General features: G+C 51.6%; 1 protein-coding gene across 1 annotated transcript; it reads left to right on the forward strand.

Moving 5' to 3' along the window:
• Positions 1-10812: 10812 nt before the first annotated feature.
• LOC309891021 (olfactory receptor 14A16-like) lies at positions 10813-11763 on the forward strand (the record flags this gene model as incomplete). Its single annotated transcript, XM_082785416.1, has 1 exon — positions 10813-11763. The coding sequence occupies one exon, from the start codon at positions 10813-10815 to the stop codon at positions 11761-11763; it is 951 nt and encodes a 316-aa protein (XP_082641542.1).
• Positions 11764-14783: the final 3020 nt, after the last annotated feature.

Here is a 14783-nt window from a genome sequence, read left to right on the forward strand (position 1 = left end):
CCATTTGGTGCTTCTCTTTTGCAGCCAGATTCACACAGCGATGGGACCAAACCACAGCACAATCCAGACCACTCTCCCCTTGAGAAATCAGCTGGAATGAGCTGCCAATGCTCTCCAGGACAGGCAAGATTTCCCCAGGCCACACACACCAGGTTCTATTAGCAAGCAGGACGGTGACATGATCGGGGTAGGACGGGAGTGACCACTGGATCAGGAGCAATGACAACCTCAGTGAGTTGTGGTAGAGCCTCGGGCAGTGAGGCAGGGGCTGCCCGTAGTCATGGAGGGATGCTGCTCCTCTTTTTCCTTCTCTTTTAAAGCCAGACACACACAGGATTGCCTCCAGGCCACAGCACAATACTGGCCTCTCTCCCATTGAGAAGTCAGCTTGAAGGATCTTCCAGCGTGCGCCAGGACCGGTAAGATCTCCCCAACCTATACCCAGCAGGCTGTAACAGTAAGCAGGATGGTGACACACTCGTGCTAAGATGGCAGTGATAGCTCCATGAGGACGACGGGACACAGAGAGACTCGGTGAGTCTCTAGAGACCGTTGATCACAGAGGCAGGGGCTGCCCGTGTTGACAGACGGATGCTGCTCCTTTTGGTGCTTCTCTTTTGCAGCCAGAATCGCACAGCCATTGGCACAAAAACACAGCACACTCCAGGCCACTCTCCCCTTGAGAAATCAGCTGGAATAAGAGCTGCCAACGCTCTGCAGAACAGGTAGTATCCCCCCAACCCACACCCACCAGGTTCTAACAGCAAGGAGGACGGTGACATTATCGGGGTAGGACAGGAGTGGTCGCTGTATGAGGACAACGGGATAATGACAGCCTCGGTGAGTCACTGGAGACCCTCGGGCACTGAAGTAGGGGCAGCCTGTGGTCTCAGGGGGATGCTGCTCCGTTTGGTGCTTCTCCTTTTGCAGCCAGATTCACACAGTGATGGGACCAAACCACAGCACACTCCTGACCACTCTCCCCTTGAGAACTCAGCTGGAAGGAAGAGCTCCCAACACTCTCCAGGACAGGTAAGATCGCCCCAAGCTACACCCCTGATGGTCCACAGCAAGCATGAAGCTGACAGAATGGGGGCAGGACAGCAGTGAATGCTGCATGAGGAAGACGGGCCACAGACAGGCTTGGTGAGTCGCTAGATACTCTTGAGCTGAGAGGCAGGGGCTGCCCATGGTCGCAGGGAGGTGCTGCTTTGTTTTGCGTTTCTTCTCTTTCAGCCAGACATACACAGAGATGAGACCAGACCACGGCAACCTTCTGCCCTCTCTGCCCTCGACCACTCATCTGGGAGGAAGAGCTGCCAACGCTCTCCAGGACAGCTAAGATTTCCCCAACCCACACCCCAGCATGGTCTCTTTGCAAGCAGGACCGTGACACGCTTGGGCCAGGACGGGAGTGACCGCTCCATCAGGATGACAGGAGACGGATTGACGTGGTGAGACGCTCAAGTCCGTTGGGCACAGAGGCAGGGTCAGCCCCTGGTCACATGGGGATGCTGCTCGGTTAGTTCTTTCTCTTATTAAAGCCAGACACACACAGCGATGGGAAGCAGACGACGGCACAATCGTGGCAACTCTCCCCTTGAGAAGACATCTGGAAGGAACTTTCAGCGCTCTCCAGTAAGAGTAAGATCTCCCCAGCCCACATCCACCACTGTTCACAGAAAGCAGGAATGTGACACGATCAGGTTAGGATGTCGTTGACCACTCCATGGAAACGACGGAACACGGAAAGCCTCGGTGGGTCACTAGAGACCCTTGGTCACAGAGGCAGGAGCTGCCCATGTTCACAGAGGGATGCTGCTCTGTCTCGTGGTGCTTCTCTTTCAGCCAGAAATGCACAGCATGGAACCAGATAACGGTATAATCCTGGCCACTCTCCCCTTTAGAAGTCAGGTGTAAGGAAGAGCTCCCAATGCTCTCCAGGACAGGTAAGATCGCCCCAGCCCACACCCACCAGGCTCTTACTGCAAGCAGGATGGTAACAGGATTGGGTCAGGACATGAGTGACCTCTGGATCAGGATGATGGGATACAGACAGCCTCGGTGAGTCGCTGGAGACCCTTGGATACTCAGGCACGCGCTGCCCATGGTTACAGGGGGATGCTGCTCCGTTTGTTGCTTTTCCTTTTTCAGCCAGATATGGCACAATCCTGGCCTGTCTGGCCTCGAGCACTCAGCTGGACAGTAGAGTTGCCAATGCTCTCAAGGGCATGTACATGTAAGATTGCCCGAACCCACATCCATCTGCCTCTAACAGCAGGCAGGAAGGTGACACGATGAGGCCAGGAGGGCAGTGACTGCTCCATGAAGACGATGGGACACGGACGGCCTCGGTGAGTCGCGGTAGAGCCTCGGGCAGAGAGGCAGGGGCTGCCCATGTTCACAGAGGGATGCTGCTCTATTTGGAGCTTCTATTTCAGCCAGAATCATTCGGCGATTGGAACAGACCACGGCACACTCCTTGCTGCTCTCCCGTTGAGAAGTCAGCTGGAAGGAAGAGCTGCCAATGCTCTCCAGGACAGGTAAGATTGCCCCAACCCATACCCATCGCTGTCCACAGTAAGCAGGAAGGTGACATGATCAGGCTAGGACAGGAGTGACTGCTCCATGAGGACGATTGGACACGGACAGCCTCGGTGAGTCGCTAGATACACTTGAGCAGAGAGGAAGAGGGTTTTTGAACAAACCATAAATGTTTGTTCATTGTCTTTTGTATTATAAAAAACAAGGAGTTCTGTTTGAGGAGTGGGAGTTGCGAAAGCTCCCTGCTGAAGTAAGGAGCTCTATAATGCTTGGGTAGACCGTATGAAAATTCTTTTGCTTAATGTAACAAAAGAAGAGAACCCCCTTTCCTTCTCTCTTTCTGCATCTCAGTTGCCTCTTTTGTTCAAAGACACTGTTGCAAAGCTCATGTAACCATCTCCTGATAAGTTGTTAAACTAGTGTATCAACATCCTGCCTTTCTGTCTCATACTGGGCCAACATGACCAAATAAAAAAAAAAAAAAACAAGTTGAACCACAATGCTGAGGAAGACTACAGCCTTCATCTTCATGACCACCAGAGGGACAGAGGTGACCCCCCTAGCAGCAGTGCGCGCAGTCGCAGAACATACCAGGATGTGCTATGTAATCCCAGAATTACCAAGATATAAAAAGGGACCCTGGCGGGGGTGAGGTGTGCGCCGTTGGCGGAGCAGAGACTCCCTGGCCGCCCAGCGCTGTTTTGCTTGCTGTTTACTTACTCAATAAATTCCTTTCTATGATTAATACAATGCTCTCTGACAATTTATTAAGGGGGCAATTTATAACATTGGTGAAGAAGACTGCAGCCTAATGTCCGTCCATTTCCTGAGCCATGGCCGGCCCCAGCGTGGGGGCTGCTGAGGAAGCCCAGAGTTGCATTTGTCCCAGCAGCTGTGGTGCCAGCAAATAGTAGCTGTCCTTTTACTGGCCTGGGAGTGTCCCAAAGGTGCTGGGACTGATGGCAAATGTCATCCTGGAGAGGAATCTGGAGCTGCCCTGTGCCTTGTGCTGGCCTGGGGAGTGGGGCTGGCCCTGCGGGACACAGGCACTCTGTGCTGTGGATCTCCCAGGCAAGAGACCAGGACTCCTACAGCTTCACGGACCTCAATTTCCTGAGCCATGGCTGCCCCCAGCCCTGGGGTTGCTGGGGAGGCCCAGAGCCACCTTTGGGCTGTTGGGCTGGGCTGGGCTGGCCTGGGGTCCACTGAGCTGGGGAGAGGGCATCAAAGTGGGGAGAGGTGGGCAGGGGCTGGGTTGGGCTGGGCACTGCCCGGCAGAGGGCAAGAGCAGCATCCTGGAGCGGTGGCAGCATTTAGGGGAGGACTCCCAGCAGGGCTCGGTGCTGCAGAGCCAGGGCTGCGTGAACGGAACCCAGAGCTGCAGGGGTAGGGGAGAGGAGGCCGCTCTGGGCCCTTGCTGGCCTGGGCAGAGCAGGAAGAGGGCCCAGGGCATTTGTCCCCTCACCGCAGCCTGCCAGGACCTGCAAGGTGGTCATGGAGTGTCCAGGGTCAGGCTCTGCACTGTGGCCACAAGCCCTGCGTGCCCTCCTCCTGCCATGCTCCATGCGGCGGCTGCAGCAGAGGGGAACCCCAGCCATCCCCTGCCTGGGGCTGTGCCACCTGCCTCACCCCAGCCCTCTCCAGCGCCTTCCTTGATGCTCTCTGATGCATGCCAGGACCTCCCCGTGTGTGCCAGCCAGCACATCTGCTGAGGGCCAGTGCGGCTGCTGCAGGGGCATGGCCCTTGCAGACCCCTGCCCTGGGCCTGCCTCTCCTCTTGGCCTCGGCCCCGGCCTTATTTCTGCTGGCAGGAGGGCTCTTGGCATGTGCTCCCTGGACTCCCCTCGCCTCCACACAGCTGCTGCCCACTCAGGCTGCTGGCACAAACATGTCCTCACAAGCAGCAGCACCCCTTGGGCTGCTCCTCCTGGCCTCCCCCACTCTACTGCCTTGACTCCTTGTCTCTGCTGGGTTCCCTCTTTGTCACCCAAATGTGTCCCTTGGCTGTCAGCTCCCTCTCCCCTGCCCCACAGGATGACAAGATTTGGGTGGGACATATTACCATGACTTGTGGAAATATTTTGTAATCTGCATTGGTGATGGCACAAAAAGACACTTCCTTCACCAGTGATCTACATCCTTCTTCAGATGAATTCTCAGGATCTCTATTCATCAAAGGAGAAGAAATACTGATGGTCATGAGCACTTGCATTTCATTGCTTTCTCCATCATGGTGTACTCCCTCATCTTCCAGGCACTTCCACCCCTCTTGAATAAACTATCCATATTGAATGTCTCCTTTCTAGCTGCCTGTCTGGACCTATGCACTTCCCATGGTTCTCCTGTTTTGCCCCCCCTTACTCTTTGATCGTTCAGACTGCTCTCACTGACCCAGTTGCTGCTTTGAGCTTCATTGAGTTCAAGCTTGACCATCAATTAGCAGTCTGCTTAATTGTTTCTGTAGCAAGCTCCTCATCATTTATCATTGAATTAAGATCATACGGAATAATAGTAATCTTAAAACCTAGAATTTCCTATCAGTCAGTAGAAAATACTTAATTTACAGTCATGCTTTTGGGAAGGTAAACCTGACTGGAGACAAGATGAGGAACTTGTTTTGCTGTTTGGGAAATTGCTGCATGTTTATTCCTGCCTGTTTTATAATACGGAAAAACCCTTCTGTGTGCAGCCAGGTCTCTAAGGAAAGCAGGTGGGAGCTGGTGCAAAGGGGCTGTAACATCCAGCTGCAGACTTCAGTGCAGAAGTGTGGAGTAAGAAAAAGTGATGCAAGCACCAGGTGGCCAATGAGAGAAATGTCAGGGTTGGGGTGGTGAGGAGCAAGGTTGACCATGCACTGTCAGATCTGAAGACTCTGCTTTTCCTCCCTATGGACGTCTCCATAGGAGAAGCCCTGGATTAATATCAATTGAAGAAAGATGCTCAAAACTGAAATGCCATAAAATTAACCCTTTAAAATGAGAAAAGATTTGTAATAGGTGCTTTTTAAAATGTTCCTCCTTAACTACACTATGAAAGCTCTCCAATTAGTTGTCCTAATCTTGAAGACTTGAATAAAACTATGGAAGACATGGTTCTTTAGTTGTTTCTGCATTTTAATGAGTTCCATGGTGGATTTTTGCGCTCAGTCTGTGAACCTGAGGTAATGAGAGGAGAATGGTGTAATTGCTTGAGCAAGTAAAGTCAGAAGGAAAAGTTGAAGTGACTTGGAGTATTAATGGGTCCCACTGAGGGCCGTTACCAGGAGATTCTCCTCAGGGACTTGTTAGGGCAGATAATTGGAGGCCATGATTACAGATAGGCAAAGCACTGTGCTGAGAAAAGTCTGGGTTTATTGTGCTGAAGTAAAAGGTCCAGGCCCTGACTCCAGCCACTGGAAGGGAATGTCCTGCATTCCCATGTCTGGCTCTGGGCTCTTGCTTGGGGTCTGTGGGATATGGTGGGCAGTGTGATGCCCCAAGAAGAACAGTGGTGTGACACCTCCCTGCCTCTGCACAGGGTCTCAAGAAAGCAATAAGCCCCCTTGCAATGACTGTATCTCATCTCCTCAGAAGCTCTATCCAAGGGGACAAAAATGTCAGGGCTGCTGGGGCCTTCTCTTCTTCACAGCACCCATCTCATTGTCACCTACAGACAATGAACACCTACCCTGTTCTGCCCCACACTTTGTCCTATTTCCCTGATGGCTGCAGACACCCATCTCTGTTCACCACCTTGCTCTCATCCTGGCATTTCTCTGGTTTCACCAATGTCTTGTCAACCCTCTCCAGCTGTTCCTTCAAGCACAAAGCCATGGGCTGATCAAAGATACTCTTTGGGTGACCTCTAGTAGCACAGCACAACTCTTTGAGGGACATTTTATCTTCTTCATGGCCAGTGCCAACATTCCAAGGTGCACTTTCTGGAAGGTTTTCCTCTCCTGCTCTTTCCTACTACCAAAGAAAGCTCCAACAGGGTGGAAACCACTCCTAAAGTAGGCATCCCAACCCATCGGCCTTCTTGTGGCCTGTCAACTAACCAGACAGCAGTCACGTCACCAGCATCTTCTAAGCCATGGTCCAGCTGCTGACCTTACAGCTTTTTCTGTAGACACACTCAAGTCTTGTGCCTGCTGCTGTCCAGTCATGGACTCAAGTAGAAGGGACAGGACAACCCATATGCGGGTCTTCTTTCTGCCTGGATCCTTCTGGGTATGTGGGCAGAGGGGATCCCACAGTCAGCATGCCAAACAGGTGCCTTCTGCTGGCCTACCAGGACCACTGGCAGATGTCAGCTGAAAAGTACAGATCCCAGGTAGAAGTGTGACCTGTCAGCTGCTTCAGACAGAAGTGATCTCACAGTCCCTTTCTGTGACATGTTCCTGCTGCTGCCCTATCAACTGCAGAGACAGAAGTGACCTTACAGTCACTTCCACAGTCACATTCCTCCAGCTGGATTCCCACAGCAACATCCCTTTATTTGTACATCCCTTAATCCTTACTCAAAGGCTCTCAACTTTGCCATCACCAACTTGAAGTTCAACACAGTGCTAGTGTGGAACATGTTTTGTGTTAAGGGAAGGAATCAGGGTGAGCAAGAGAGGAAAGGTAATGGAAAGGGGTTATGGACTAATTTTGGCTTCAAGGGATATTGTGGTCAAAATCAGAGCAGTGGAGTCCTGTCAGCGTGTAGAGTGGCATTTAGATTTAGTTATTAATGTAACAGGTTAAAAAAGGGTAAGGGCCTCACATGACTGCTTTAAGTCAGCTTTATGGTGGGATCAGCATTACCTGAATATTCTTACCTCTCCAAAATCATTACCTTCTGCTATCCAAGCTCTTCTTTCCTCCCCCAAATCTCACATCTCTCCTGGCCAGGCTCCTCCTGCCTTCCCCATATCAGTCATCTTCTTAGTGGCAGCTTTCTGATGGCTTTCATGAACTCGAGAGTATCTGTCTCACCTCTGTTGGCTACTCTGTTCCTGAGAAAGAAGCAGCTCCTAAGGCAGCATGGAGAAGGACACAAAGGCTGTCGGAGCACCCCGTGCAATGTGCCCAGCAGCTCTGCAACACCACAAAAGTGCGCTTCCTGCCTACATGTTTTGGTTCTAGAATGGCTCCTATGGACCCAGGGTAACTTTTTCCCTGCCCTCACGAAGTCTTTGTGATCCCCCAGACATCTCAGAGGCAGTGGCCCCCTCTGTGTCAAAAACTGAAAGCAGTCCTGAAGGATGAATTAGGCAAAAGCTGAAACCTCTGACATGACAAAACCTCTTCAAGACCTCTTCCTCTATGGGGCCTGCCAGGGACTTAGGAAGAGAGGATCTCACAAACTATGTGCAGAGCAGGTACATCTGCTGGCTTGTCATGGAGACCACCAGAGGTGAGCCTAACGGCACAGATCCCAGCCAGGAGTCAAGGGATGACCTGTCAGCTGCTTCAGAAAGAAGTCAACTCTGAGGCTGTTAAACAGCCATTTGCTTCCTACTGGACTTTCTAGACTTACTGAAGTTTCTGAGGCACCACTGCCCTCGTAATACCATACTTATAAAACACTCCCTTCTTGGGCCAGAATCTGCCTAGGTTGAAGTGAGCTGGTTGTGATCCTTCCAGCCCATGGCACTGCTGCTGGACTCCCAGCCTCTCTGACGCACAGCAGCTAGTTCCACCAGATCATCCTCCTTCCACCAGATCAGGGGGATGAGTACCCAGAGAACAACTGGTCTTGCTGCTAAAGTCTCAGGCAAAGAAGGCGTTAAGCACCTCAGTCTTTTCCTCATCTCTTGTCACTAAGTTTCCCCCCACATCCAGTAAAGGATCGAGATTCTCTAGTCCTCTTTTTTCTGTTTATGTATTTATAAAAACATTTTCTGTTATCTTTAACAGCAACAGCCAGAGTGAGCTCCAGATGAGCTTTGGCCTTTCTAATTTTGTTTCTGCACATCCTCTTAAGATCCTTATAGTCCTCCTGAGTGGCCTGCCCTCTTTTCCAAAGGTCATAAACCTCTTTTGCTTCCTAAACTCTAGCCACAACTCTCTGTTCTGCTCTCTGTTCTTCCATACTGGCTGGACTTTGGGCATGTGGGGATGGACAGTCTGCTCCTGAGCCTTGAAGATTTCCTTCTTGAAGAGAGTCCAGCCTTTCTGGACTCCTCTGCCCTTCAGAACTGCTTCCCAAGGGACTCTGCCAACCAGTGTCCTGACCAGCTCAAAATCTGCTTGTAGAATGCCTCATCTGTCTCCTCATCCTGGTTTGGCGGTCAATAAGATATCCCCACCAGGATGCCTGCCTTGTTGGCTTTCCCTCTGACCCTGACCCACAGGGATTCAACAATATCATTCCCAGATTGAATTTCTGCAACATCAAAACACTCCCTAATATAGAGAGCCACACCACCACCCCTTCTGTTCTGTCTTTCTCTTCTGAAGAGCCCATAACCATTCATTGCAGCACTCCGGTCATGGGAGTGGTCCCACCACGTTCCAGTGATGGCAACCAGGTCACAGCATGCCTTTTAATTCTTTTATTTCTTTTATTTCTTTGCTATTGAGCAATGGCTACAGTTATATTATATTGTACATGCCATAATAAAATCTCTGTTTATGGCCCAGAGGAATTAGGCACTTCAGATGTCACTCAGATGTCACTCTGCCATCTCCAATATCACCTGGTGTCTGCCTCTGAACAGCTCCCTCTTGGTCTCTTTCTCTATTCAAAGTGCTGGGAGCTGAGACAAGCAGCTTACATGCTGCCTGGTTTGTACCCACCTGAACCAAGGCAAGAGGAATCCCAACTACAGTGGGATTCTGTGAGGCATGGGAGAGGAAGATAAGCCGCCTTCTAGCCTCTGAACTGCAAACAGAGATAAAAAAAAAGTATGAGATGGTTGGTTTGACTCAGTTGAAACCCTTCCATAAGCAGGGGGAGGGAGAACCTTGGGTGGGTGTTTTGCCCAAAACCAGGACATGGAAAGGTGATCCTTGGACATCATACCTATTCTGAAATGAAAAAGGACAGTGCTCCCACTACAATGGAGGGAAGGAACATAAATGATTACTTTAGTGTTTTTCAAAGTTGATTCCCCTGGAGGCCCAGGGACTTATCAAGCACTCCCTATGCTGATGAGCTGGGCCAGGCTCATGGGCCCAAGGGGAGCTCCTGGCAAGAGGGCAGTGCTGCAGAGAGACAGCTCTGCCCAGGAGCAGCTCCTCTGCACAGCGCAGCAGGGCTGGGGGCACTGCCTGCAGGGGACAAGGGACAAGGGCGGCTGAGAGAAGGGAGGGAGATGTTAAAGGCAGTGTGGAGGGAGGATGCTGAGAGCTCACTGCGGGAGAAATCTTCACAGCCCTGAACAGGGTAAGTCTGTGGCTACAGGGCCATGCAGCTCTTGTTCCTAATTCCATGTCCAGATTTGCTGGCAAATCCCACAGCCTATGGATTTTTTCAGGAGCACTCTCAGAGTTTCTATACTGCAGAGGAGTATGACAAGCTCTAGAGCAGGGATTGCCTGCCCAAACTGTCAGAGGGACAGGACATGAGGGTTCCTTCTTTAAGGGCCAGCTGCAGGCTGTGCAGCCAGGGTGCAGGCAGGGGTGGCCAGGGCTGTGGTACAGAGCAGGGTTTCTGCCATGCCCCAGGGGCTGTGTGCCGGGGCAGAGCCTCTGCTACCTGCCAGGCTCAGCACTCAGCCTGCTCAGGGAGCTGCCCAGGGTGTTATGGGGAGAAGCTGTGGGTGGAAGGAGCCCCCTTACAGGACAGGGTAGGGCAGGGTCCTGCTGGTGCCCAAAGGCTCTTGCCTGGGGAAGGCTCCTCAGAGCTCCACAGCACCCCCAGGGAATTTTGTGGGGAGATTCTTGTCAGGGAAGTCCAAGGCAGGAGCTACCTGAAGGGAAGGCACTCTCTGGACTCTCTGCTTTCATGCCTGCTATGAGGGTGAATCATGGGGATGATAATGATGATAAGAGTTGTCAGGTTATTAGAAGGGGCAGAAGCTCAAAGAGCATGCCTCTGGACTGTGGGCATCTGAGATCCGTGTGCAATGCACTATACCACATACCGTAGCACAGTACTGAATCATGCTGATCACACAGATGATCCACCTGATCCCTTAGGCACCCTTAGACAGAAAGAAACAGAGCTCATAGGGAATAGACAGTACGTCTTGTGGAGAGGGTTTCTGTGAAACACAAATGAGGTTTTGTGCAGAGAAGTTTTTCTAAGTTGACACAGTCTTTTCCTCCATGGACAGCCAACCATGTTCTGAGGCAGCAAATGTCCAACAGCAGCTTCCCCACTGAGTTCCTCCTCCTGCCATTCGCAGAAACACGCGAGCTGCAGCTCCTGCACTTCGCGCTCTTCCTGGGCATCTACCTGGCTGCCCTCCTGGGCAACGGCCTCATCCTCACAGCCATAGCCTGTGACCACCACCTCCACACCCCCATGTACTTCTTCCTCCTCAACCTCACCCTCCTAGACCTGGGATCCATCTCCACCACTGTTCCCAAAGCCATGGCCAATTCCCTGTGGGACACCAGGACCATCTCCTACTCGGAATGTGCTATACAAGTTTTATTCTTTTTCTTTTTCATCTCAGCAGAGTTTTCTCTTCTCATCATCATGGCCTATGACCGCTACATTGCCATCTGCAAACCCCTGCACTACGGGACAATAATGGCCAGCAAAACTTGTGTCAACATGGCAGCAGCTGCCTGGGGCAGTGGCTTTCTCTATGCTGTGCTGCACACTGCCAATACCTTTTCCCTTCCCCTCTGCCAAGGCAATGCCCTGGACCAGTTCTTCTGTGAAATTCCCCAGATCCTCAAGCTCTCCTGCTCAGATGCCTACCTCAGAGAAGTTGGGCTTATTGTGCCTAGTGTGTGTTTAGCCTTTGGGTGTTTTGTTTTCCTTGTGCTTTCTTACATGCAGATCTTCAGGGTTGTGCTGAGGATCCCCTCACAGCAGGGCCGGCACAAAGCTTTTTCCACATGCCTCCCTCACCTGGCTGTGGTCTCCCTGTTCATCAGCACTGCCTTTTTTGCCTACCTGAAACCCCCCTCTATGTCCTTCTCCTCCCTTAATCTTTTGCTGGCAGTTCTGTACTCGGTGGTGCCTCCAGCAGTGAACCCCCTCATCTACAGCATGAGGAATCAGGAGCTGAAGGAAGCCATGTGGAAAGTGATGAATGGAGGTTTTTCAGAAGGAATAAACTGCCTGTGTTCTTAATGTTAACTGTATACAGACCCAGAAATCTTTCTATTTGTTTCTATTTTTTTTTCTTTTTTACTTTGCTTTACTTCTCATAGTGTTCCCCACAAAGAAACATCGTTGGTCATACCTTCGTACACTGTATGTACCTGTCTCATGTGACTCCAAGTCTTTGTATAAATGGTGGGTCAGGCTTTCTGTGTATTTTAATAAAAGAAAGGATCATACATTGACTTACTTGCCTGATACCCTTCCTTGTAGACCTGTGGTGGAGCTTCAGAGACACATGGCAGAGGGGGAGGGGAGAAGAATCCTGCCACAGCAGCACTGCCAGGGTGTACCTGTGATTGTTCCCTATTCTTGGATAGCACCACAGAGACAGTGAATTCACCTGCCTCTGTACACAATAGGCGAGAGGAATGATGGCAGGCAGGCATCTTTCTGGAGGAAAGCGGGAGCTTCCTGGAGACCCCAAGCACTTGGCAGGGACAGTGTGTGCCCAGGATTCAGTAGCACATGGAACCCATAAAGCACGGGCACGTCCCAGGTGGAGCCACCCTGAGGTGCTAAATCTGGGTGGGAAAAGGAAAAGCGGAGCTCTGCAACTCCAGGGAACACAGCAGGCATAAGGAAAGCTCTCTGTTGAATTGGTTGTTATACCTCTGGTGAAATTTCATAGATTGAATACAGTGAATCACCCCAAAACATATCCTGACATTGGAGATGTGTTTGACTCGATGATCCTTGTGGGTCCCTTCCAGCTCGGGCTATTCCATGAGTCTCTGACTCTCAAGAAGGCCGGCTATCTGTGCCGGCTATCCATGGCCAAGGAACCACTTGTGTGGGAGCGATGCCGTTCTTGATGCACCCCAGGATACGATTGGCCCTCCTGGCTGCCAGGGCACACTGCTGGCTCATATTCAACTTGCTGTCTATCACGACCCCCAGATCCCTCTCTTCTAGGCTGCTCTCCAGCGTCTCATCGCCCAGTCTGTACGTGCAGCCAGGGTTTCCCCGTCCCAGGTGCAGGACCCGGCACTTGCTCTTTTTGAACTTCATGCGGTTGGTGATCGCCCAGCTCTCCAACCTGTCCAGATCCCTCTGCAAGGCCTTTACGCCCTCATTTGAGTCCACAACTCCTCCAAGTTTGGTGTCATCAGCAAACTTGCTCAAAATACCCTCTATTCCTACATCCAGATCATTTATAAAAATATTGAAAAGTACCGGCCCTAAAATGGAGCCTTGAGGGACTCAAGGAGATTACTTGACTACTGTTAGCTTGTGCAGCACTAAAAGCAGAATCATGTCAATTGCTTATTTGCAGGATTTTTCGTATTTCTAAGAGTTGATATGGAAATGATCCATTCTGTATCAGTACAATTTCTGAACACTTGACAAGAGATACTGTGGCTTCCCCTTCAGAAAAGAGTCTCGAGAGCCAAGTACAGGGGGACAATCACTTCCCTAGCCCTGCTGTCCACACTGCTTCTGATACGAGCCAGGATGCTGTTGGCCTTCTTGGACATCTGAGCACACTGTTGGCTCATATTCAGCCAACTATCCATCAATACTCCCAGGTCCTTCTCTGCCAGGCAGCTTTCCAACCACTCATCTCCCAGCCTGTAGCTCTGCTTGGGGTTGTTGCATCCTAGGTGCAGGACCCGGCACTTGGCCTTGTTGAACTTCATGCAGTTGGCCTCAGCCCATCAGTGCAGCCTATCCAGATCCTCCTGCAGAGCCTTCCTACCCTCGAGCAGATCGACACACGCACCTAACTTGGTGTCATCTGCAAACTTACTGAGGATGCACTCGATGCCCTCATTCAGATCATCGATAAAGATATTAAAGAGGACTGGCCCTAGTCCTGAGCCCTGGGGGACTCGTTTAGTGACCGGCCTCCAAGTGGCTTTAACTGCAGTTAAATGTAACTGGATTACAACAGCAGGCATGCTTCTAGCCACACATGCCTTTTTCCAGAGAGAAATTGCAGAAATTTCCAGAAATTTCCAGAAAAAATGCTTTTTTTTCCAAAAGCTGAAGAACATGGCAACCCCCAGGCTGCTGCACCCTGAGGGGCAAGGGCAGAGCAAAGCCCAGGCTGGCACAACACAAAGCGTTGGGGACGGCCATGGCTGCGGAATGCTGGCCCCAAGGGCGGTTGGGCGGTTGGGCAGGCCTGTACCGGCTGCCCGTGCTGACGGGGAGGCTGCTCGGCTGCCTGCTCCTCCCGCTCAAGTGTCCGCTCCAGACACAACCTCAACCAGAGGGAGTCAGCTTCTTTTTCCTCTCTAACTCCAAGCAGGACAGTGACACGCTTGGGCCAGGACGAGAGTGACCGCTCCATCAGGATGACGGGAGACAGATTGACGTGGTGAGACACTTGAAGTTGTTGGGCACAGAGGCAGGGTCATCCCCTGGTCACACGGGGATGCTGCTCTGTTTTTTCTTTCTCTTATTATAGCCAGACACACACAGCGATGGGAACCAGACGATGGCACAATCGTGGCGACTCTCCCTTTGAGAAGTCAGATAGAGGAAGAGCTGCCAACGCTCTCCAGGACAGGTAGGATTGACCCAACCCACACCCACAAGGCTCTAACTGCAAGCAGGAAGGTGACACGCTCGGGCCAGGAGGGCAGTGACTGCTCCATGACGACGATGCGACAGGGACAGCTTTGGGGAGTTGCTAGAGACCCTCGGGCACAAAGGCAGGGGCTGCCCGTGTTAAGAGGGATGCTGCTCTGTCTCGTGGTGCTTCTCTTTCAGCCAGAAACGCACAGCGATGGAACCAGACCACGGCACAATCCTTGCCGCCCTACCCTTGAGAAGTCAGCTGTAAGGAAGAGCAGCCAACGCTCTCCTGGACAGGAAAGACTGCCCAAATCAATACCCACCAGATACTAACAGCAAGAAGGATGGTGACATGATCGGGGTAGGACGGGAGTGGCCGCTGTATCAGGATGATGGAACAATGACAGCCTCGGTGAGTCACTGGAGACTGTCGGGCACAGAAGTAGGGGCATCCTGTGGTCTAAGAG

Source organism: Aythya marila (assembly GCF_965140915.1).
Source record: "Aythya marila genome assembly, contig: HAP1_HAP1_SCAFFOLD_154, whole genome shotgun sequence".
Lineage (NCBI taxonomy): Eukaryota > Metazoa > Chordata > Aves > Anseriformes > Anatidae > Aythya > Aythya marila.